This window comes from Talpa occidentalis, unplaced genomic scaffold, assembly GCF_014898055.3.
Source record: "Talpa occidentalis isolate TD23 unplaced genomic scaffold, MPIMG_talOcc4v2.1 talOcc4.16, whole genome shotgun sequence".
NCBI classification, from domain to species: domain Eukaryota; kingdom Metazoa; phylum Chordata; class Mammalia; order Eulipotyphla; family Talpidae; genus Talpa; species Talpa occidentalis.
Window position 1 is genome coordinate 75,184,995 of NW_023601653.1, and position 25,286 is coordinate 75,210,280.

General features: G+C 49.8%; 1 protein-coding gene and 1 long non-coding RNA gene across 3 annotated transcripts; one reads left to right on the forward strand and one right to left on the reverse strand.

Annotated features, from left to right (window-relative positions):
* Nucleotides 1-1,217: 1,217 nt before the first annotated feature.
* On the reverse strand, nt 1,218-20,193 carry HDHD5 (haloacid dehalogenase like hydrolase domain containing 5). 2 transcript variants are annotated; one of them, XM_037514616.2, is made up of 9 exons: nt 20,042-20,193; nt 9,119-9,322; nt 7,992-8,104; nt 7,024-7,117; nt 5,759-5,792; nt 4,294-4,468; nt 2,252-2,440; nt 1,934-2,073; nt 1,218-1,454 (listed from the first exon to the last, which is right to left on the reverse strand). In XM_037514616.2, exons 1-9 carry the CDS (start codon nt 20,165-20,167, stop codon nt 1,354-1,356), a joined length of 1,176 nt encoding a protein of 391 aa, XP_037370513.1. In that variant the 5' UTR covers nt 20,168-20,193; the 3' UTR covers nt 1,218-1,353. The 2 variants fall into 2 exon arrangements, with proteins under 2 accessions (XP_037370513.1, XP_037370511.1); XM_037514614.2 differs by having other exon boundaries at nt 1,412-2,073.
* Nucleotides 20,194-20,544: 351 nt separating this feature from the next.
* Nucleotides 20,545-24,437, forward strand: LOC129146037 (uncharacterized). The gene is made up of 3 exons (XR_008552350.1): nt 20,545-20,767; nt 24,067-24,108; nt 24,408-24,437. It is a non-coding gene; the product is annotated as an uncharacterized LOC129146037 (long non-coding RNA).
* The last annotated feature ends 849 nt before the right edge of the window (nt 24,438-25,286 follow it).

Genomic DNA, 25,286 nt, shown 5'->3' on the forward strand with positions numbered 1-25,286 from the left:
AACAAAGTGCCCACGTTTACATTTTAGTAGAAGACACAGAACAAGGAAGTAATGGTGGTCATGGGAAGAACCACAGAAAAAATTAGGCCAGGTAAGAGGGAGAGAGAGTACTGTATTTTGTAGGAAGTGGAGGTGATGTATTCACTGGACCTCTCGTAATGGAAAGGAAAAAAGGAACGAGCTATGTGGGCACTGAAGCCAGGCGAGGGCAGATGTGTGGTGGAGCGGCAGGAGCCAGCACAGCTGGCCAAGAAATAATGGGCAGGAGTGGCAGGTGAGGGCCAAGGGGCAGCAGTGAGACTGGCTGGAGACAAGGTGCTATGATAAGGACTCTATTCCTCTAAGATGGGGAGTCACAGGAGGGCTCTGAGGAGGGGAGAGAATGAGTCCAAGCCTCCAAGCCTTCGGCGCTGCCGCTGTCCAGGGCGAGAGGACGGACGGCCAGAGGGCTGGGGCGGGCTGTGCTTGGTCCTGGACATGGCGAAGCTGAGACTTAGAAGCTCTGAGACTTAGGAACTGCAGCTCCTCCCCGCTCCCTGACAAAGCACATTCTTCATTCTGCTCCCAGGACACCACTCTGGGCCCCTCCACTCACTTCACTCTCCCCATCGGCCTCTGCTCCCTCCCCATGAAACAGCCACCAGGTATCCAAGCAGAGGCATCAAGGAGGTCGGAGGTAGCCAAGTAAAGTGTTTTACAGACACTGGAATCATTATGTCGTGCACTTGACACTAACACGATGTTCTGTCAGTTATATCATCATTTTAAAAAGCGTGCTTCAAGAAACGGGGAGGAGTAGTCAGCTGTCACAAGCACTCGACCGACCGCTGGAGTAAGATGAGGACAAGGACGGAGCAGGAGGAGGTGGCAAATGCCGAGATCATGGGTGACACAGGCGGTGCAGAAATGGGCTGGATTATCCCTGAGGGAGGAATATAACACTTTCTAGAAGCACTGTAGGAAAAGCTCCTCCTTTTAGACAAACCATAAACAAAACCCTTCTTTTCTACATACATCAGGGGAGCTGCTAAGAATATGCCCACTGCCTGGGCAGAACTCATTCCTAGACAGACTCGGGCTGTGCGGTCCAGACTGGGGGTGGGCCGGGGGTGGGAGGGAGAACAGACGCGGGAAGGGAGACATCAGCACCTCATGGGAGTGAAATGCCACCCATCTCTGCCTCACTCACCCACTATCCTTCCCCCACAGGACTTTTCAGTACATTCCAGATAGAGCTTCACAAGAGGCAGCATGATGAATATTTATTATGATCATTTTAATTAAAAAAAAATAAGCCCAAAAGTCCCTGGGCAATTAGCTAAAATGCCATAAAAAGTAGTCTCTGAGTGTTAGTTACTCGGTTGGCTGGCATGCAGCGGTTCCTTCCACGTAGGCTAAGGCCTTGCAGAAATTACCACATAACTCCACACCGCCTCCCTTTTTTTCAGCAGGCCCTAATCAAACGAAGAGGAAACTGAGGCACAGAGGTAAAGAGACTGGCCTGAGGTCAGACTGCCAAGGGTGGCAGACGGAACTGTGCCCACAATATCCCGAGAGTTCTACCCCCAGTGTTCCCAGGGTAAGATTCTGTGGCTGCTGCCCCGCAGGGGAGAAAGCCAGTGAGTGCCCCCCCTCCCAGCCGGGCTGCGGCAGGAAGCAGGCCCTGAGTGGCCGCCTGCCAGCGACCCAAGCAGAAGGCCACAAGCAGGACTCCCTGGAGCTCCAGGCTGTCCTGCCCCCACGCATGGCCCCTGCTACAAAGTCCAGCCTTCCTTGTGGAGAACGAGCTGCACAGCCTCGTCCACGTCGCGCACAACATGGGACGCCTGCATGAGCCCTGGGTTGAAGCCAAAGTCCCGGTGCCCGTGGAATGGAGCCTCCTCCCCGCCCAGGGCAGGCTGTGTGGCCCCCGGGACCTGGGGACTGTACACACCAGTGCACACCAAGATGGAGGTACAGCTCTGCGTGGCGGAGGGCCGCTGCTTCTGCAGGTCCCCAGGCCCCTCACGCTTCGCCATCTGCAGGTGCTGGTGGAACAGGTTGGCACCGTAGACATCAGACATGGGGTTATCACTGCAGGGACAGCCACACCGGAAAAGGAAAGAGGAGAAAACCCAGGTCAGTGTTGGAAGGAGAGAGCAACGACGAGGGTGGGGCTGGAGGTGTGCACCAGATACAGGGAGACAGGTAGGGGTGAGTAGGAGGAGCAAGGAGAGTCATGGAAGGGTGGAGGAGATGGGGCACAGCTCACCCGACCGCATAGAGCTTCTGGATGGGGGCAGCCCAGCCCCGCCTCTCTGCCTGCTGCCGGATCAGATCCTCCGCGTACTGGTATGTGAGGACGCTGGGTTTGCCCATCAGGCCCTCATATCGCAGCTCTTTGCCCGTCACTTTCCGGTAAATGGCTTCCAGGCACAGCAGAAAGGTGCCGTGGCCAAACCTGCCGGAGGAGAGGCAGCAGCTCAGCCCCCGCCCCGGCTCTGTCTAAGCTCCATCCTGCACACCAGGGGTTCCATCCAGGGGCCCACGCAGCAGGTCCAAGTGGAATCACTTCTCCTGAGAAGTGATTACATACATGACCTACAAAGTTTAAGACCCGCGCTTATCTAAAAACATTTACTGGGCACTGCTCCGGCCCGGTAAACAGATCAGATTTAACTGATCAGATTTAACTGATCAGATAGAGACAAAAGATCAGATTTAACTTGAGAAACCCTGTGAGAGCGCTATGGTTATCCACGTCTTCCAAGTGAGGAAACCACGACGATAAAACGATTCGTGACCCGCTCGGTGGCGGAGGCATGGTCACAACCCGGGCACTCAGGCACCAGGAACAGAGGGTGAAGTTCCGCTTTCACTTGCGGCGAGGCCTGCTGACCACTCTCCCCTGCTTTCTCGGGGCCGATTCGCAGCTACACGAATTGCTCTGAGGTGAGGAAAATGACATGCCCCCGCCGTTGCTGCTGCTGGTGTGCAACCCTGGGACTAGGTCACTACCAGCCGAAGAAGTCAGAAGTGCTGCTGATTTCTCCAAAGCATCCTTAAAGCTGGCGGAGCTCTTCCCTAACTCCCCGACTCCTCCCTCTGCCTGGGGCGCTGCTATGATGACTGGCGCCCAGGCAGCCATTCTGGATTATGCGGTGAAGTACTGCAGGGCAGGAAATCAGGAGGGGCCTGGGCCCAGACCAGCGGGGCTCCCGTACAAGCCCTGGCTGCCTACCCCACTTCTGTTATGTGAGAAACGTGCTGTTTGCTCCAGACACTGTTGTTTTGGTTTTCATCCCTTACTGCTATACCAAATCCTGATGCGGAACAATATATTAAAATTTACACTTCAGTGTGCCTTACATAATAAATTCTATTTTTTGAATGTTAAATTATTGAGTGAAAAATTAACCTCAAGAATGGTTTATAAATTAAAACTTGCCCCCTTGCTCCTCAGTTCACAGCCTACATAAGCAACACCCCCTCACCGATTGTCAGCATACCCCAACTCTTGGAAGAAATTCTTAAGAGGAAGTGCCGAACCCCATGCCGCAGAAATACACTTCAAAAGTAACGAGGGCAAACCCCAGGACGTCCACCTCTCTGAGGCTAGTAGGTGGCAGGACCAGCAGCAGGGGTGGCCCTGCCGCCCCTTGGTGACAGCCCAGGCGCAAGGCTCCAGACAGCCAGTGCAGGGGTAAACTGTGACCTTGCAGATACAGCCAAGCAGTGCATGGCAGCCCACAGCTGCTCTCCCAGGAAGGCACCTCTTGGGCCAGAAGAAGGACTGCTCTACAGTGCTTGGCCTCAGGACAGGACAGGTGACATTCGCACAGCTGAGCAGGGAATATGGGCCTGCCAGTACCCACATGCCTTTGAGAAGATCACATACCCACTGGCTCTCTTTGCTCTGAACAATTCTTGCTCTCCCCTGGCCCCATGTCTTAAAGGAAAAAGGAAACAAGTGAAGGAACCAGTGCTATGGGGTGAATTGTAGAAAGGAAGAGTTGAATAATTTGCTTGGACACACCCCAGAAGCTGTGCATCATTTGGGTTCTGCTAGTCAAAAAGAGCATGTTCTGTTAAGATCCACTCACTGTATCTTCTGTATGCAGTAAACTGTAGTTTTGGTTTAATCATCAGTATATGAAGTAATTCTTGAAACCCCTCCCAGAAGGCCACGTTACCATGGCAACCACAGGTCTACCCAAGAAGGGCTCTGACCTCCCGGGGGAGCAGAATGACAGTGGGAAACTGCAGTAGCACTGCCCGGGCAGCAGCTGGAAGTAGGCCGGACACTGTCCTCACCTGGGCATCTTGGCTTCAGCCATCCAAAGGAGATCCATGTTGCTGGCCAAGACAGGGAGGTGGGGATAAGGAGCCGTCGCCAGTCCAGTCCCAGGATTCCCGTTGCTGAGAAGCACATCCATGATCAGCTGCAGGCTTGTTTCCCAGCGGACTGGCTCCCCCAGGAGGAGCACTCCTTTAAAGAGCAAAGACATGGGTGAGGGCTGCAGGTCACTGGCCCTGCCTTTTGTGGCCGGCAGGAGGCTAGGCTGTGCCATCACCCCGCCAGGGTGCAGCTGCCTGGGCCAGCCCTGAAGGAGCCACTCAACACCCCCCTCCAAGCTGACCACACCAGGGCCCAGGAAGGAGCTTCCTCAAGGCTCCCATTTCACTTGTGTCCACAGGGACTTCAGAGAAGCTCAGCGACCTGCTTCCTTCTGCAGGCTGATGTGGTCCCCACCTCTCGCCCTGCAGGTTCTGGGCAAAAGGATCAATTCCTCAGCCAATTCTCTGTGAACCCCGGGGCTAGTCAACCACAGGGCTTGGGGAGGGCGACCTAGAGTGACAGAACCTGAATTTCAACAACTCTGCCCACTGGCCTCCATGAATGTGGACAGGTTGTTTACCTTCTCCAGGCCTCTGCTTCCTTAACTCCGTAAGAACAACACCTACTATTGTTATGAAGATTAAACAGACCTAATAAAGCACTTAGCTCTGCTGAACACACAGCACTCAGCAGGTGGAAGCTGCAGGTCTCAGGTTATAGGACTAGTGGACTCAAGGAGATCTTCTAGAAACCAGAGGACGTATTTTCATGGTCACAGTGACTGACAGAGGGCGAAGTCTGGGAGGGCGGCAGGATGCCACATGCTCAGGGCAGAGGCTCCCAATCAAAACCCACCCCAGATCCTATTAACATTCAAGTGCCCCAGCTGATTCTCACAAAGGGAGAAAACCTGTTTATAATTACTTGAGCCTAGACTCTAATTCCTTTCTATGCGTAAACACAAAATAGTTTTGGTATAGTCTTAATGAACACTGATTTTTTTTTAAATGCAACTATCACATAAGTCAAGTGATATGAGTACTTTGTAGTTTCAAAACTTGACTAAGAGCTGTTTCATATTTTGGAAACTCACTTCACTAGTGACAACGCTGTTCCTAATTTCTGAATAAATAAAATTTATTCACCAATAAAACCAATAAAACACCTTTATCTAAATGCACATTGGTCTGCACTTGTAGCTCTAACTTTCATGGCAATTTCTACTTCATTAAAATAATAAGGCGTGTGATATGGGGAAGGAAAGCCTGACAATGAATATTTGAGGCACGAATGGCAGAGCCAAGACCAGAGCCCAGATGACCTCTGTCCAACACTCCCGCCATGTCATCCGTCCACAAGGAAACAATCACCCTCAAACAGCCTCCAGGACCTGAGAGCAGAGAGGACAAGGCAGACACACCCCAAAGAGGCCTCGGTTACCTTCAATGGCAGGGAAGTCTGTCCTGGGAAGGGGCTGCGGGAGACAAGAACAGACCCATGAATGCCACAGTCCCTTCCCACTGGCAGGGAATCACACGCCGGTTTCCAGAGTGGGTGGAAGGGAAGACAAGCCGGGGAGGTCTCGACGACCCCGCAGCCCCGCCAAAGCCAAGGAAAAGCCAGACAGAACGGGGGAGGGAGGGTCAGCGAGAGGGATCGGGTTAGTCACGGAACAGGCTGAAGGAGACCACGGAGGAAGGTCAGCTGGGAGGGGCTGGCCGGCAGGCCCAACGAGGCTAGGCGGGGCAAGCGTCTAGAATCACGCAGCTGAGGACGCGGTGAGCCTAGGGAGGAAAAGGCGGCCATCAGGGCCTGAGGGACCACAGCTTTTGATGTCAGATTAGGAAGCAGAAGCTGTCACTGCACCAGCATTTTGGGGCCCACCCCTCCCCAGGCTACTGCAGTGTGGGCTCTGCCACTAACCGGCCACGGAACCCCGGGGAGGGCGCGCCCCACGTGGAGCCAGTCTCCAAGCTGTCCTGAGGTCAGCTCCAGCTCTGGCACCGTCTCCACACAGGGCGCGGCAGCAGGAGCTCGGCACAGGGGCAAGCGCTGGGGCTCGTCGGGGAGCTCAGGGTCGTCTGCTTTTAGCTGCTTTCAGTCAAATCTGACAATGGTCTGACTTATAATACAGGCTTTGTGACATATACAAAGGTCCCGTGAGGAAGAAGAGGGCCCCACGGAGACGGGCGGCCACGCTCAAGAGGGCCCACGGAGGCTCTGTGGCTGCGGCGCAGAAGAGAGGAGAGATCAAATCGGCGTGTCAAATAGGAGCCGAATCTAAGAGGCTGCGCAGTCACAGAGTCGCCAAGCACATGGCAAGCAGGCCCACTCTCTGGTGCCCTTCAGGGCCAAGTGGTAGCAGAGGCAAATTTAGCAAAGGTTAATGGTTCTCCCAAGCAACACTGGGAAAGCTGGCCGGTAAAATTATAACTACAAATTGGAGGACATGCTGGGGTAGGAAGAGGGGTTCTCAGTTAATTTCAAACTGCAGGAAAGAAAGGCCTTAGGAGCCGGCTGCCTCATCCGTGCAGATCTGTGGAACAAAACCCCTGGCCAGATACGCTTCTCCAAGGAGGCAGCTATGGGATTCATGGACAAGATGCAGCCGTGAGCAGAAGGGTGGCAAGGTGAGGGGGGCGGGCAGCACAGGAAGCAGGCGGCCAGCACTGGACACGGAGACCCTGGGGTGTGCTCCTGATTACCGTGCTCTTCGGCCGCCGCTCCAGATCCACCATGTCAAGCACAGGAAAGGCCATCCGCAGCTTGTCCACGGTGATCACATTCTCAAAGCCCAGTCTAGAGTGAGGTCAGGGAAGCAAAGCTGGACAGTTCTGGGCAACGGTGTCACTCTTATGCATCAAGTCACGACTGAGGACCAACCAAGCCTTGAAACCAGTGAGAGCCGCACAGCACCAGCCAGGCCAGTGCTGATCCTGAAGGTGCTGGCAGCAGGCCGGGACTGCACAGGAAGAAGGGGGTGCATCCACAGTTATCGGGCGACTCCTGCTGCCGGGCCCCACTTAGGCGTTAAGAGGGGTACCCGGGCATACAAGAAGCTCTGTCCTCAGGCGGAGTACCTGCCAGAGCCCATCCACACCTGCGCTCTGAACCGGGTGCCACAGAGGGCCGAGGAGTTCACACGAGGAGACTCCTGCTGAGCTGGGCAAAGATCTTGAGAAGTTAGAACTGAACTGAATCTGAAAGATGAACTGGATTCCGCCAGGAAGGGAGGCCATGGGGAGGGAGGCCAGCTCCAGCCTGCTCTCTCGAAAACCTGCCTCCACTTGCCTATCCTCAATTCCCACTTGCAATTGTAAGGGGACACAGTTTCAGATTATTCTCAAATAATAAACTCCCCAAACTGCACTGATTCCGCACTGCCCTCATACAAGTTCACTTGTTGGTAAGGTGTGCCGCACCCGCGTTGCTCTCCAGCCCCACCTTAGCCTAACCCAACCTCCTGCTCCAGGGGCCCTGCACCATCCCTATCTTTGCTGCCTCCTCAGCTTCATCCCCTACATGGGGAACCTCAATCATCTCCTGTGGCACAGCCAAGCCACTAAGCCACAGGAACTCCTGACCCAGGGATGTCCCTTCCCCTCGACACCCATGGTTGCCAAGTTTAGGCCTGGCCCCTCCTCAGTCAGAGCAAGAAGCATCAAAAGGATACAACCGGGCATTTTCCACCACAGGCCCCTGCCCAGACACTAGCATTCGCTTCCCGTGGTACTTGGAGAAGAGCTTCAAGGGGCTGTGAGAGAGAATGACTTGGTCTGGATCCACCTGCGGGGACAGCCAGAGACAGGAGGGCAAAGGGAGATGCAAGAGTTGAGGGAGAATAATGTGAACTAGGTGCCAGTTTCTTTCACCCAGGAAGAAAAAGAAACCTCCCAGAAAAAGCAGGGCGGGGGGAGTCCTTTCTGACACCCAACACTGCTAGAACTACCTGAACAGGTGTGAGGAAACCCATCTCCTTTGGCTCTGAGTACAACAAAGCAAGCAAGCAGGAAGCACTGTGGGTGTGGGTTCTGAATGCACACCCGGCCTGCTGTGCTCAGTTCACCCCCTGGATTTCAAGCCCCCTTTGGAACCTCAGGGTTTGCATGCATGTTCTTTGTCACGGCCATGGAACTCTGCCTCTGACTTTGTTTTCAGTTCTACTTAAAGACTTAACTGTTGACTTAGCATTTGTATTAATTCCAACAAAATAATTTGGAATCCTCTCCAGAAGCCACGGAGGGAAGCAGATTTATTCCTCTACTCTCTGCATTCACCTCAAGCAGGGTCACCCACTCAAACAGCCATTTAATTTACTGTCTTGGTTCCAAAGAACTGTTTCCTAAAACTAAAGCCGCCCTTAACAAAGAAGAATGTGTCAGTCTGGGGGCACAGCATGAAATTGCACGTGGGTGCTTTTGGGGTACAGGTTCCTCCAGATGGGCACGTCATATTGACAGATAAAGAGGGATATTATTTTAGAGTCCAACTAGTATATGAAGTTTAAGCAAATGAGACCCTGCTCTCCAGGGAGTAACAATCCAAAAGACACAATCCTGATGCCCAGAAGAAACAGCTGGAAAGACAGGAGTGTGCAGTTGACAAACATGTGGGCAGAACTTCCGTGTTCAACATACACATGTATATAAATGACCCTGCTGGTGAGCTGCTACTCATGAGGCTGGGCTCGAACCTGAACTTATTTTCCAGCAGTGTTCAAAGGAGGCTTAGTGAGCGCTAGAGTGGAGATTCCATGGGAACCAGGTCCTGGGGCTTCCATGCCTTTGGCTGTCTCCTTACCTTGACCCCCAGCAGGGCTGTGAGCTCCTGGGCTTTGCCATCTTGTAAGATGTTGCCAGCATTCGTGACAAAGACCACAGGCACCTGCAGCTGGCCCTGGGAGTTCACCAGCCTGCGGAAGGCTTCCAGAGCCGAAGGGATCACTTTGTGGCCCCGCACCAACACTCCATCAATGTCCAGTAAGAACCCAAAGGTGGGTGAGCTCTGCACAGAGGGGGAAGAAAACCTTCACTGAGTCAAGGAGCCAAGAGGAGGGAGGAATAGACACTACAAAGAAGGGCTTGACATCATTATTCAGGTTGCCCAGGGTCCTTAAAAAAACAACATCAGAAAGAACAAAAACAGGGTCAGAGGATCTCCTGCAATTCCATTGATCACAAAGACTTAGTCTTTTTTTCATGTTATTTGTAAGTATACACTATCAGGTTTAAATTATTTTTGCATAATTAACGTTAAGTGAATTTTTAATTGGTGAACGGGGAAATTTAAAAACCATAATCCCTGCACTTTAACATGACCCATCAATACTTCCTTTCATCTTTACTTTTCTACCCTTTTGTTTGCCATCTAGCTACGACTACGCAATCTGTTCTTTCTGCCTGACCTAAAAGCATTTTTATCTGTTTCAAGAGCCTTCATAACCGCTTTTTAAATTTTTGTTTTATTCAAAAGCCCAGGACCTGACGGATTTACAAATGAATTCTACCAAACATTCAGAGACGAATTAGTGCCTATCCTTCACAAACTCTTCCAAAAAATTGAGAAGGAAGGGACAATACCAAACACGTTCTATGAAGCCAACATTACACTAATACCAAAACCGAACAAGGACAACACAAAAAAGGAAAACTACAGGCCAATCTCCCTAATGAACACTGATGCAAAAATCCTCAATAAAATTTTAGCCATCAGAATCCAACAATGTATCCATAAGATAATTCACCACGACCAAGTAGGATTCATTCCAGGGACACAAGGATGGTTTAACATCCGAAAATCAATCAACGTTATCCAACACATCAACAAAAAGAAATATAAAAACCATATGATAATATCAATAGATGCTGAGAAAGCTTTCGACAAAGTGCAACACCCATTCATGATAAAAGCCCTTGAAATTCTTGGGATACAAGGAACATACCTTAACATCATAAAGGCCATCTATGACAAGCCAACAGCCAGTATCATTCTCAATGGTGAAAAGCTGAAAGCAATTCCATTAAGATCTGGAACAAGACAAGGATGTCCACTCTCACCACTGCTTTTCAATATAATACTGGAAGTCCTAGCCAGGGCAATAAGACAAGAGAAAGACATCCAAGGAATCCAAATAGGAAAAGAAGAAGTCAAACTATCACTATTTGCAGACGATATGATATTATACATAGAGAACCCCAAAAACTCCACAGAAAAGCTAATTCAACTCATCAATCAGTTCAGTAAAGTGGCAGGATACAAAATCAACACGCAAAAGTCAGTAGCCTTCCTATACACAAACACTAAATCTGAAGAAGAAGAAATCAAAAAAACCATCCCTTTTATTATTGAAACAAAAAAAAAATCAAATATTTGGGAATAAATCTAACAAAAGAGGTAAAGGACCTATACAAAGAAAACTATAAAACACTGTTAAAAGAAATAGAAGAAGACACAAAGAAATGGAGAGACATCCCCTGCTCATGGATTGGAAGAATAAACATTGTTAAAATGGCCATCCTTCCAAAAGCAATATACAGATTCAATGCTATTCCAATCAAAATTTCAATGTCATTCTTCAAAGAAATAGAACAATTATTGATGAAATTCATATGGAATCACAAAAAACCCCGAATAGCCAAAGCTCTCCTGAAAAAAAAAGAAGGGAATGGAGGCATCACACTCCCAGACTTCAAACTATACTACAAAGCCATAATCATCAAAACTGCATGGTATTGGAACAAGAACAGACATACAGACCAATGGAATCGAATAGAAAATCCAGAAATAAACCCACAGATTTATGGTCAACTAATCTTTGACAAAGGAGCAAAGACTATGCATTGGAGCAAAGAAAGTTTGTTCAATAAATGGTGCTGGGAAAACTGGGTCGCTACATGCAAAAGAATGAAGCTTGACCACTACCTCACACCATACACAAAAATCAACTCAAAATGGATTAAAGAACTAGACATAAGACCTGAAACCATAAAATATATAGAAGGAAATATAGGCGAAACACTACGTGATTTGCACATCAAAGACATCTTTACAGACACATCACCCAAAGCAGTGATAGTGAAGGCAAAGATAAACAGCTGGGACTACATCAAATTAAAGAGCTTCTGCACAGCAAAAGAGACCATAACAAAAACAAAGAGAAACCCCACCAACTGGGAGAACATTTTTGCACCCAACACTAATGATAAAGGACTGATCACCGCTGCTCCCCTCAGCAGTGTACTTCGGTCCTTCTGCCTGCTCTGCTCCCCGCTCTGGCTCTGGTGAATTCTCTCACCCTCCCGCGCTTCTGACTGTACCCGTGCATGTATAAACAAAAAACAAACAAACAAATAAATAAATAAAAAAAAACATGCCTCTATAAAAAAATAAATAAATAAATAAATAAATAAAATAAAAAACACCCATTCTCCTTTAAAAAAAAAAAAAAAAATCTGCAAAGAGCTGATGAGACTCAACAACAACAAAGAAAATAATCCAGTCCAAAAATGGGCAGAAGAGCTAAAAAGAAACTTCTCTGAAGAGGAAATGCAAATGACCAACAGGCATATGAAAAAATGTTCAACATCACTTGTCATCAGGGAAATGCAAATCAAAACTACCATGAGATACCATCTCACACCAGTGAGAATGGCACATATTAAAAAAACTAGCAACAACAAATGTTGGCGAGGGTGTGGAGAAAAAGGAACTCTTCTGCACTGTTGGTGGGAATGCAAACTGGTCCAACCACTGTGGAAAGCTGTGTGGAGATTTCTGGACCTACTAAACATAGAGCTTCCATATGATCCAGCAATTCCACTCCTAGGTATTTACCCAAAGGACACAGAAACATCAATTCCAAAGAGCACCTGCACCCCTATGTTTATAGCAGCACTGTTTACAATAGCTAAGCTTTGGAAACAGCCCAAATGCCCAAAAATAGATGACTGGATCAAGAAGATGTGGCACATATATACCATGGAATATTACTCAGCATTCAAAAAAGATAAACACATGCAATTTGCAGCAACATGGATGGCGCTGGAAGGGATCATGCTCAGCGAAATAAGCCAAAAAGAAAAAGAAAAATACCGGATGGTCTCACTCATAGCAGGAATCTAGAAAACTTAAATAAGGGACCAGGAAAATGAATAACTATAAGAAAGTGAAAATCAAAATCAACAAAAAACTATGAACCAGAGACACTTTTAGGGGGGCGGGGCGGGAGGGAGGGATTGGGGTCAGAATGGGGGGGCTGCAATTGTATGGGGAATATAACAATAAAAATAAATAAATAAAAATAAAATAAAATAAATAAATAAATAAATTTTTGTTTTATTATAACACACACAAGTTAAAAGTAAGACCTTAATTTCCGACAAATGATATAAAAATGTTTTTAAAGTTTCTTACCTCCTTCTACCCAATGCTATTCTCCATCTTGCTTATTTTCCAGAAACTTTTTAAAGGTATATACTATATCAATTTCTTCTCTCCTAACACAAAATTGGTGTTATGTTGTCCTTTCATTTCCAGCTTACCTGTTTTCAGCTAATATCTCTCAGCTACCTTTCCATACAGCTCTACCTCTGAAACTCATTTCTGGCTATGTAACACTCTGAGCGAACAAGTCACTAATGTTTCCTCTATTTTGCTCATGTAGGTTTTTCCACAGTTTTGCAATCATAAGGACACAGGAAACTCTTTTTACTTATTAGTTTTTTCACATGATAGGGTTTTTCTTCGGCTGTATTCTTAAAACTAGGAGTAATAATTCAAAAACATACAAACATTTTAATGATGTAACATCCACTGACAAATTTTTTTTCAACATGTCTCAATTTACATGGCCACTGGTAATGCAGTTCACCTTCACCAACACTGATTTTCACATGTATCAAAGACTTTAATTATCAAATGTCCTGTCAATTAAAAAAAAAGTATCACATCTCAAGCAGCACTTAGATTTTAAATGTTGAACACTGTTCTTTTTTTAAAAAATCCATTCCATTTATTATTTTATGAACTGTCTGCTGACATGTTTTCTTTTTTTTTTTTTTTTAAAGATTTATTTATTTATTTATACAAGCACTGGGTACAGTCAGAAGCGCGGGAGGGTGAGAGAATCCACCAGACCCAGAGTGGGGAGCAGAGCAGGCAGAAGGACCGAAGTACACTGCTGAGGGGAGCAGCGGGCGGCAGGAGAGGTCTGCGCGCCATGTGGGACCCTCCTCCGGTGGCCGGGGAGCAGCCGGGGATCGAACCGGCGCTGCAGAGGCTGCGGGCAGCTTCACAACCCAGCGCTCAACCGCTGCGCCACCGGGGAGGCCCTGCTGACATGTTTTTCAAGTGTCAAAGTTGTTCAACAGAACCTGTGTGTTACTCTCCTTTTGTTGATTAAGTTCAGGCCATTTTTACTGCACAAACCTCTTTGGCTGTGAGGAATAACCCAAGATACAGACAAACCCAAGAGCAGGCAAACCACCTTCCAGCCTCTTATTCCTTCGCCAGAGTGAAGAACAAGCAACCAGTCTGGGAAACACTCAAGTCCACTCAAATGACAGCATTTCCCCAAGTGCAAATCAATTCTGAGGATTTAAGTTCTGAGTAAATAAACAAAATTAAATAGAGGTAGTTTCTTAGAAGGGAATTTCAGCCAGCCAATGAAAGAATTAAATCCATACATTGATTTAACAAGGATCTATTGATAGTCCGGTTGGCACCAGACAAGCACCTCGACAAGCTGGCAGAAGTGACTTCTGTCTACACAGTTCAATCAAGATGACAACTGAGGACCTCCCTGGCGGCACAAGGGGTTAAGCACTGCACTATGAAGCAATCCACAACCTCTGCAGCACAAGTTCGATCCCCGGCCGACCAGGGAGCAACCCACATGGTGCAGAAGACCTCTCCTGTCTCACCCGCTGCTCCCCCTCAGCAGTGTATTTCAGTCAGTCTGCTTGTTCTGCTCCCCACTCTGTCTCTGGTGCATCCTCTCACCTCCTGCATCTCTGGCCTGTACCCCAGTTCTTGTGTACATAAATAAATAACTTTAAAAAATAATAAAATAAAAATAAAAGATGACAACTGAATAAGCAACCACAGGACCATCTACACTGAGTGCCACATGAAGCCATGACAGGGAGTAAAGGGCTCTGCGAGTCTGCATCAGGGGTCCCTAACCTCTAGCACATGGAGAGGATTGGCCATCACAGGGTCCTAGGTCACCGAAGGAGCCTATGTCACAGGAAAGTGGCAGCAGCAGACCAGTGCTGCAGAAAAATCTTGGATGGGTTCAAGAGGTAGGCTGGAGACCCGTGGAGGCCAACTGCAGTCCGAGACAGAGATGGTGGATGAGAAGGCAAAAGAGCCAGGACCTGGGACCCATTAGATGCAGGGACTGACAGACAGGGCCGCAGGGACCCCCGGGCTTTTTCTTTTCAGGCTTGGGAACCAGGATGGATGCTGGTCTCATGCACTGGTAGCAGCAGGCAGGGGGTGGGGAGGGGTAGGTGTCAGTCCTACACTGAGCTCCTTCAGTGGCCCACACAGGTCGTGCTTTCAGATGTGGAGGACAGGCAAGCACAGACATCCACAGTGCACAGAAGGTCCTGGAAACAAAAATCCGGAAGGTGTCTGTTCTGAAGAGAGATGAAACTTAGGCGCGAGAGCAGGCGTGAGGCTCACCAGGAAGGAGGCACAGAGTCAGCAGTAAAGGAGCGAGGCATGGCCGTGGGGGCCAGGACAGCAGGAAGCAAGGAGCGGGTTTCTGGTACAAGTGAAAAAGGCCAAGGAAATACTACGTAGTAATGATCCCACCTCCCCTCCACTGAAGAAGCTGCCCAGGGAGGCCTCTTCCTGCTCCTTCCGCTTGTGCACAGAGCCCCTGGCCTCAGACAACAGCAGCTTCAGCGCCAGTTGGGAGGTGAGAAGACTGAGAAAACAGAAGAAAAGCAACTTAAACCAAGAAGACAGCACTGACACCAGCGCACTGAGCGCTGCGCGGAAACACCTAGCAAACAGTCGCTAACTCTCGGCTCCAGCGGCAGATCCTATTGCAGCCCCAGACGCGCATTGTGCTGGCACTGGGCTAGCTGATAACAAAGGTATTTTTATGTAATCCTTAACCAGCACCCTGGGGTGGGGGTGGGGGTGGGGGTTATCACCTCCAGTCAACATCGCCCAGCAAAAGGCATCTGGTAGTACATGGCACTCAACATGGATTTAATGGCTAATCTGACTGGGTGGATAAGAAACCAGATTCAGAGAGAATAACAAGGCAAAGGTGACCCAGTTTACAAGTGTCAGATTCAGAGTTCAGCCTCAAACTGCGTGCACACAAGCTCTCCAGGCAGCCTCTCAGGCAGCACCTGAAGGCGAGGAAGGGGTTGGGAGGGCTGACTATGTGAGAACACTGCTTCTCTCACCTGCAGCCAGCACCCCGCAAAGTTCACTTCTCCTTTGTCCTCACCCTGCTCCTGTTCCCACTGGCCACGGTGCCTCCCTCTTCTTCCACAAATCTCACTAGAAGGGGATCCTGACCCCTACCCACGGGGCGCTGGGTAGATCTTGGGTGGCCATAAACTCCCTTCAAACTGTGTGCTTTTTCCTTGGGGAAAGGAGTCATGGCTCGCCCAGATTTCATCATTTCTTCTAAGAGACTGACTGCACAGGTCTGAAGCAAAGAGGAATATGAGCTGCCCTTAAACTTACCTCCCCCCCCCCCCCCCCCCCCCGCCCAAACCTGGCCCGGTGCTCAGACACTCACAGGTGCTTACACACTCGCAGGTGTTGAATGATGCAAAGTTTAGGGGGGCACCTCCTACCCAAGGAAGTCAGTGACTCCTGGAAAGCAAGTCCCTGGAAGTGAGGACAGTGTCCGCCCAGCACAGTCTGCAGCTTCTTGCACTGGATGGATACACACACGGTGTCCTGAAAACTTACATGTAAAATCTTGTCCATCATTTTGGACAATCGGGGAAACAGTAACAAAGATTGGATTTTAAGTGATATTAACAACTACTAATGTTGTAAAGTTTAATGACATGTGGTTATGTTCAAAATGCCCTTGTTTTCTTAGAGGTACACACTGAAGAGATGTGCATTGAGGTGTCAAGGTCACGGTTTCATTTTGAAAATCTTGCACTTGCAAAAAAAAAAAAAAAGACACAGTAGGGAGATAAGAGCAAAGCAAATGTGGCAAAATGTTAATAATTATTGAATAGGAGATGAGAATATGGGGTTCATATTAGTGTTCTGTTTTCAGATATTTGAAAACTTACATATTTAAAAAAATAAAATAGCTAATTCGTGCTGAAGGCTCCAAAATCTAACAATACAGTCTTCATGGTCTTAGTGACTATATGCTCCTCACAAGATTGGCTCTCTTAAGACATAAGAATCCACAGTCGGGGCCTCCCCGGTGGCACAGCGGTTGAGCGCTGGGTTACGAAGCTGCCCGCGGCCTCTGCGGCGCCGGTTCGATCCCCGGCTGCTCCCCGGCCACCTGAGGAGGGTCCCACATGGCGCGCAGACCTCTCCTGCCACCCGCTGCTCCCCTCAGCAGTGTACTTCGGTCCTTCTGCCTGCTCTGCTCCCCGCTCTGGCTCTGGTGAATTCTCTCACCCTCCCATGCTTCTGACTGTACCCAGTGCATGTGTAAACAGAACAAACAAACAAAACAAATAAAGAAATAAACATGCCTCTATAAAAAAAAAAAAAAAAGAATCCACAGTCCCTGCACTCAAAACAGGAAGGTTTTTAGGACTATTCAGCAGTAACCTTAAGGTTCCTTCATCTATAACTATATAGTGATCACACACCTCAAATCTTCAGGTGAAGGTACAGAGAACTAGGTACCAGCAGCACAGAACACCAAATGATAAGTCACACTAATGCAAAATGTTAATAATTGGGGGGTGTGGAGGGAGGGGTGTGTATATAGGTCTTCTCTATACTCCCTGGTCGATTTTTCTTTAAATCTAAAATTGCCCTAAAAAATAAAGTCCAGGCCTCCCTGGTGGTGCATAGTGCTTCACACTATGAAGCAATCCCCAGCCTCTGCAGCATGAGTTCGATCCCCGGCCAGCCAGGGAGAAACCATATGACAAAGCAGATCTCTCCTGTCTCACCCACTGCTCCCCTCAGCAGTGTATTTCAGTCAGTCTGCCTGTTCTGCTCCCCACTGTCTCTGGTGAATCCTCTCACCGCCCCCCCCCCACATCTCTGGCCTGTATGCATAAATAAATAAATCTTAAAATAAATAAGTAAAGTCCATTAATTGTTTTGTTTTGTTTTTGTAAAGTGAAGGTACCCAGAAAAAAGCAGGGAGGGATCAACTTTTTCTTGTCATTCTTTTTAATTTCATTTGATTTTCTTTTTATTTTCTTCTCTATTCTGTTTTTTCTTCATTTGATTTATTTTTTTAACTAGTACAGGGTATTACACCAGATCCTCTAATTAAAGTCCATGCTCATAGCAGTGACAAGATACGTGATTTTTAAGACTAGTTTGAAATGAAGGGACCCCTATGATGTTCCTTTGTGTTTTTGTTTCTGACCTGGAATTGCTCCATGTTTTCAACAACAGCATGACAGCTTTCATCACTCCACTATCTACTCCAACCAGTTCCACATTTGGGAGAACCATGGGTCACTATGCAAAGTATCCTACCTACATTCTCACAAAGAGTGCATGGACAGTGCATGGCTCATATACTCGTCACACAGATGGAGAAACTGGCGCTTAGAAAGCTAAGTCACATGCCTTAAGTCAGCAGTCAGTAAGTAAACTGTACAGGCGTGTTTAATTCTGAAACTACTACTTTCAAATTCTGCACTATGCCTCATCCTGTTCTTCCCTTTTGCTCTCTCTGTCAGAAAAGTCACTCAGACATCTCAAGACCTGCAAAGACACTAGACCCAATACAGTACTTATACACAATTGCAGAACTATATTTATGGGATCACTTTTTACAAAGTCCTTTTATCAAAACATTCTCATTCCATACTTCCGGTGTGGTCACATCTTGCTCTGTGACACTGGTCACATCACTTAACTTCTTGGACTCTTAGCTGTTTATATGCAAAATGATAGTAAAGGTAGGTAACACAGTGGTTAACAATTAGGACTCCAGGCCTCTCTGGTGACACAAGGGGTTAAGACGCAACCCATGAAACTGTCTGCAGCCACTGCAGCACAAATTTGATCCCTGACCAGGGAGGTCACCTACATGGCGCAGCAGACCTCTCCTGACTCGCCTGCTGCTCCCCTCAGCAGTGTATTTCAGTGGATCTGCCTGTTCTGCTCCCCACTCTGTCTCTGGTGAGTCCTCTCACCCCCTACACCTCTGGCCTGTACCCCAGTTCTTGTATGCAAACTAGGACTCTGGCACCAGACAGCCCAGACTGCCCTGTGTTTCAGATTCTGCCACTAAGCAGCTGTGTGCTTGTTCATGCTACTTAACCTCTCTGTGCCTCATCCCTCCAGCTGTGAAACAGGAATAATACCTCATACTTCACAAAGTTATGATGAAGGTTATATGACTTAATAATTGGAATTTCTTAGAATCGTGCCTAGGACAAAGTAAATGCTAAGTGGTCTAAGTAAAATTACATCAAAGGGTTTCCGTGACAGGATTATACAGATATAAAATAATACCATTATCATTTAGAAACGTGAATTTAGAAGACAAAGTTGTGAAATGATGAATTTGGAAGACAAATTTTTGTCTTTCTTTAAAGAAAAGACAAATGACCCACAGAAAAGTGAGGTTCCCGGGCCTCCCTGGTGGCCCAAGGGGTCAAGTCTCAGCACTATGAAGCTGTCCACAGCCACTGCAGCACAAATTCCATGCCCGGCCAGGGAGCTACCCACATGGTGCAGCAGACCTCTCCTGAATCACCTGATGCTCCCCTCAGCAGTGTATTTCAGTAGATCCACCTGTTCTGCTCCCCACTCTGCCTCTGGGGAATCCTCTCACCCCCCACCACCCCACCCCCACCACCTCTGGCCTGCACCCCTGCTCTTGTATGCATAAATAAAATAAATCTTAAAAAGGGGGGGGGGCAGTCCCTGCCCGCTAACACACCACCAGGGTCATACCTACCGCCCAAGTTGCTGACAGAATTAGATGACCAAAGAAGTGCCTGCCACAAATTGGCGATCTTATGCTAATTCTCTCCCCCTCGACTCCCTACATCTTCCCCCCATTACTCTGCATGCAGCAGCTGCTCATTACCAGCCCGGCATCCGCAAGTGAATGGGATCAAGGCACACAGCCCGCAGAAAATCCACATTCTTTCCCGGGCTGTCCAACTTTCAGCGCGGCTCCTAGAGGCGACTCCATCGCCAGTCCCCAAATGTCTCTCTAAACTAGTCAAAAACCAAAATCCCCTACGGTGCAAATCAAAGGACGCGCAGGAGTCATACCCTGACCGGAAAAACTGGGACCCGGACGGAAACTGCCCTGTCTCTTGAGGTCGAAAGGCAGGGAGAGCCCCACAAACAATCGGGGTGCGCGCTGCGGGCTTGTTTTGCTCACTCTCTCCGCTCAGTGACCTCTAGCTTCCAGGCCCGAGTCTGGGGGAGGCCTGCGCGCCCGAGGCGGGAGCGAGGTGCCCTCGAGGTCAGCTGCCCAGTTCGGGCCACCCCGGCCCGCCGGCCGCCCCCGCCCGCCGCCCCGCACCTGCCCGGGCACCTGCTCGACGGGCCGGGCGCGCTCACCTGTGCGGGGCTCGCAGCGTAGCCCCTCCCGGGGCGCGGGCCCTGGAGCCCCCCGGCGGCCCCCGGCGCCCGCCGCCAGAGGCCCGGCGCCCCGCGAAGGGCGGCGATGCAGCGGATCGCAGCCATCCGGCCGCCCGCCGTGCGCACGTGCAGACTGGCCCCGCCGCCTGTCCCCCCCGGCCAGTGGCCGCCCGGCGCCCGGCGGGGCAGGGCGGGGCGCGGGGCATGTCGGGAGTTGTAGTCCCCGCGCGCGGCCGGGCCGGGCAGCGGGCGGGGCCCGGAGGGGCCGGGAGGCGCAAAGTCTAGCCGCTGGGCACACCCCGATTTGGGGCGGGCGGTGACTGCTCGCCGGTGCTGCTGCGTACTTCCTGCGACCTGCGTTTCAGGCCCAAGTCCCGGCTCTCTCAACCCCCGGCGACTTTCAGGGAGAAGAGAAAGGATGTGCAGGCATCTAGGAACGTGACTGAAAGTGGGGTGTGCGTCTGCTGGGCTTAAGCAGCCGGTTCAGCCACCGCTGTGGTCACCTGCAGGTCTGCATTCCTATGCAAAGGTCAGAACTGTCCAGTCACAGGCATAGGAGCCAAACCGTACAAGGTGCCTTTCATGTCAATCAAGAGCAGAAAGCTTGATCACTCTGGGAAGGGTGTGCATCGAGAGGTGTGACCCGGAAAGCCAGGGGTGCTGAGGATGGATGCATAAACTTACTCCAGGCTCATGCATCATGAGGTATGACCGGGAACGCCCCGGGGGGCCGATGTATGACAAGGGACCCCAGAAGCTGATCAGTGGAATGCCTTGTTGATAAGACTAGGACCGTGGGGGGGGGATGTCTGGGTCTAATTTCCATGACAACACTTGGTCGTCAAGCTGACTCGTGTCCCCCCAAGCCCTAGATAACATTCCTGAGTTTCACCATCCTTTTCTCCTTGTCCTCCTAACACACGTAGCTGATGCTCTATGGTTATTCTAGCCATAAAAAACGGCCGGGATCTTGCAGCATCCTGCCCTGTGCAGCCTGCTCCATGACTCCCAAGTCTTTATCAGTGTGGTGTTGCCCCACGCAACAGAAGGGCTTGGGAGAGCAACCCTTTCTTTTAAAGTTCAAGTATCCTGAGTCTCACCCAGTCATCAAGGAATGCTCTTCCGGTGCCAATTATTCATCCTTGTTTTCTTTCCATAATGTTCATTCTAGTCTCCCCTTCCCCCAGGGAGCTCTCCGCTAATGCCTAAGAACAATACCTACATAAATAATACCCCCAAACTCATGCTTTTTTAAAAAAAGATTTATTTATTTATGCATACATACAAGAATGGGGTATAGGCCAGAGGTGCAGGGGGTGAGAGGATTCACCAGAGACAGAGCGGGCAGCAGAACAGGATCTACTGAAATACTCTGCTAGGGGAGCAGCAGGCCAGACAGGAGGGTCTGCTGTGTCATGTGGGTTGCTCCCTGGCTGGGGATCGAACTCTTGCTGCAGAGGCTGCAGATAGCTTCATAGTGCTGTGCTTAACCCCTTGCGCCATGAGGCACGCCCAAATAAAAAAAAATCTTTAAGCAGGAAAGCAAGGGTGTGATTTATTGACTTACCCTTAAAACCCCAACAGCTTCCTCCTTCTACTCTGGCCCCAGACTAGTGAGCTTCCTAACCCCTGCCCATGAGTGAAATGATTGCCCGGCTGTGTGGTAGTGAGATTCCAGGGGCCCAGCTCAGCTCCCACACCCTGCCAGCCTCTCTGGAGGCAGGGAGACACATCTGTCAAGCAAGATTAGAACTTGGACTGAAGCCAGGGAGAAAAGGGACAGAGGAAGTTGAAGTAATTCCCTCAAGAAGTGAGGGGCCTCCCTGGTGGCACAAGGGGTTGAGATGCAACCTATGAAGAAGCTATGTGCAGCCTCTGCAGCATGAGTTCTATCCCCGGCCAGGGAGCAACCACATGGCACAACAGACCTCTCCTGTCTCACCCGCTGCTCCCCTCAGCAGCGTATTTCAGTGGATCCACCTGTTCTGTTCCCTACTGTCTCTGGTGAATCTTCTCACCTCCCCCCACACACCTCTGGTCTGTACCCCAGTTCTTGTATGCATAAATAAATAAATCTTTTTAAAAAAGAAAAAAGGAGTGAATAACTGATGTGCACTTCCATCCTGAAAGCAAGTGTGCAGTGGGGGAGAGCTAGTGGCACCAATGACAGGGCATAGCTGAGGCACATTGGGGGAGCTGAGGGTCCTCCATGGGGCTTCCTGCACAAGTTCACCCCTGCATGTGCTCGAACTCCTCTGTCCCCCTTCTTGGAAAGCCAGGAGTCCACGTGTGCACGTTAACCCAGGGCTGAGGTCCAGACTTCCCTGTAGTCCGGAACTGTCTGGAGACCGTAGATTAGAGGCGTGAGGTCTGTCCAGGTCCAGCGAGAGCCATGGCCAGTGAGCTGGGGTTCAAACCCAGCTCAGGCGGGTCATGTGACCCTGATTTGTAGCCAGGGGGTATTTTTATTTTTTTAAATTTTTTTTTAGATTTATTTTATTTATTTATACAAGCACTGGGTACAGTCAGAAGCGCGGGAGGGTGAGAGAATTCACCAGAGCCAGAGCGGGGAGCAGAGCAGGCAGAAGGACCGAAGTACACTGCTGAGGGGAGCAGCAGGCGGCAGGAGAGGTCTGCACGCCATGTGGGACCCTCCTCTGGTGGCCGGGGAGCAGCCGGGGATCGAACCAGCGCTGCAGAGGCTGTGGGCAGCTTCGCAACCCAGCGCTCAACCGCTGCGCCACCGGGGAGGCCCTATTTTTATTTTTTTTTTTTAAAGATTTATTTATTTATACAAGCACTGGGGTACAGGCCAGAGGCATGGGTGGGGGGGTGAGAAAATCCATCAGAGACAGAGCGGGGAGCAGAACAGGCAAGACAGGAGAGGTCTGCAGTGCCATGTGGGCATCTCCCTGGCCGGCCGGGAACCGAACAGGCACCGCAGAGGCTGCAGAAAGATTCGCAGGCTGCGTTCCACCCGCTGCGCCACCAGGGAGGCCCGGGAGTATTTTTAGAGAAACTGTAAACCTCCAGGCTAAAGGCTTGTCTTGGAACCCATCCCCCAGACCTCTGCACCCCCAATCCCCAGCAGTGGAGGGGAGAGAAGGGTAGTTTCAGACATCTTGACCATCTTGACCCAAAGAACTCGGGAAGCCACCTGTCTGATCTGATGAGCTCTCCCCACAGTCACGCTCTTGCCTCCCCACACCTGCCGGTTTTCCTGCCTGTGCCATGTCCCCTGGTCCCTTCCTGTGCCGGTGCTCTCTCTGCCCCCTTACCACCTGCTCGGGGACTGCTGCCTGAGAGCGGCCAGGGCAGTCCGGACAGTCACTGTCGAGGGCCTAGCTGGCTTGTGCTCCAAGCCCGGCAGCAGGACCTCAGAGACTCAGGAAATGAGCTGGCAGCATGGCCTGGCATGCCCAGCCTGGTTCTCCCTGCCAGGCCGGCTGCTCCAGTTAGTGCATCCATGATAAACACAGGTTCATTTCTGAGAAAGAAAAAGGAAGATGGTGAGGGAAAAAGTGGGGAAAGCGATAAGACAAGATTGATGAAGGAAGTTTTGAAAGTGTAACAAAGAGATGAGTGAAGAGAAGCTGAGTGCTAAGCCTCTTGGCAACTGGAGATGCCCTATAGCCCTTGGGCTGGGCTCTGAGATTCAAAAGGGTAACTTGGGCTTCCCTGGTGGTACAAGGGGTTATGACGCAGCACTATGAAGCTGTCCGCAGCCACTGCAGCACAAGTTCGAGCCCCGGCCAGGGAGGTGACCCACATGGCGCAGCAGACCTCTCCTGACTCGCCCGCTGCTCCCCTCAGCAGTGTATTTCAGTCATCTGCCTGTTCTGTTCCCCACTCTGTCTCTGGTGAATCCTCTCCCCCCGCCATTCCACCGCACCTCTGGCCTGTACCCCAGCTCTTGTATGCATAGATAAACAAATCTTTAAAAAAAAAAAAGAATTAGAACATTTACCAAAAATAACCTTTCATCAGAGAATCCTCTCTCCAAGGCAGGGCCAACATGTCACGACAGAGCATCTGATCCTCCTCAGGTGAGTCCTGCTCCTCCCTCCTGATAGCCCAGGCTCATCCCACCCCTTAGTGAAGGATATATTCCTCATTGTGCCCCAATTCCTTTAGAATTGCTCCATGTAGATTCTCCATACAAATGTAATTAGTTCTTTTCTCCTCCTAATCCTCCGATGTTAATTTGGTGACTCAAGCACCGTGAGAGAAGCCAGAGGAGCAGGGATACTTCCTTTCTGCTCCTTAAAATGACCTTTAAATATTTGAGAAATGGTTCGTTTGATTCCTGAGAAGCACAATAATGTACTCAGATCCCTTTTCTCAGTTATCAGTTTGTCAGAAATTAAGAAGCTTGATGACACTCCATGGGCAGCGCTGGCTGGAGCAGGCCCTCCTGTCTACTGTTGGACTCTACAAGGCCTACAGAGGAAAATTTGTCAGTATCTAACAAAATCCCGTCTGTATATTCTCCTTGACCCATCAATCCCATTCTGAGATTCTGTCCCAAAGATACACTGGCAGAAATACAAATTCACTTATTCAGGAGGTTTTTCATTGTAGAATTGTAACGTGTTATCCCCCTAGAAAGGGGAGGGTGTGGGTTCCCCATCCACCTTAGGAAGGGCAGAGCAAAGCAACTTGGGGACATTAACAAGGACTTGGGGGAGAGACTTGGGAGAAGACCTGGAGGAGGCACTTGGAGCAGAGAGTGCCTGGGACTTGGGGGACATCGAAGGAGACGCCTGGGAGAGGCTCCTGGGTGAGAGACCTGTGGGGATGTTATAGGGCAGGGAGAGGGGCAGCCCAAACCCCGCAAACCTGCCTATTCTAAATGGGTTCTGCCATCCGCCGCATCAACACAAAACATAGGAGACTTAATGGGAAGGAACTTTAATAAAACTAGGAAACAATACAGGTAAGGCAAAGAGTCTAGTTTCTAAATGAAGCACCCAAAGTTACCCGTCCCCTCGTGGGTAAAAGTCCATCCAAATGGGATCGGCCCAGAACAAGGCCCCAAAGCCTGCCAAAAGTCTACAGCATCTTCCAGTGGGGACCCACAGAAAAGGGTCACAAACAACCAAACAAGCCCGGAAGGAAAAGAGCAAAATCAACATCAAGATAAAAGCTGCCATTGTCACCTCCCCACGGGTCTCACCCACATCTGTGTCACCCAGTCCACGACCAAAAGACAAGCGCAGTTTCT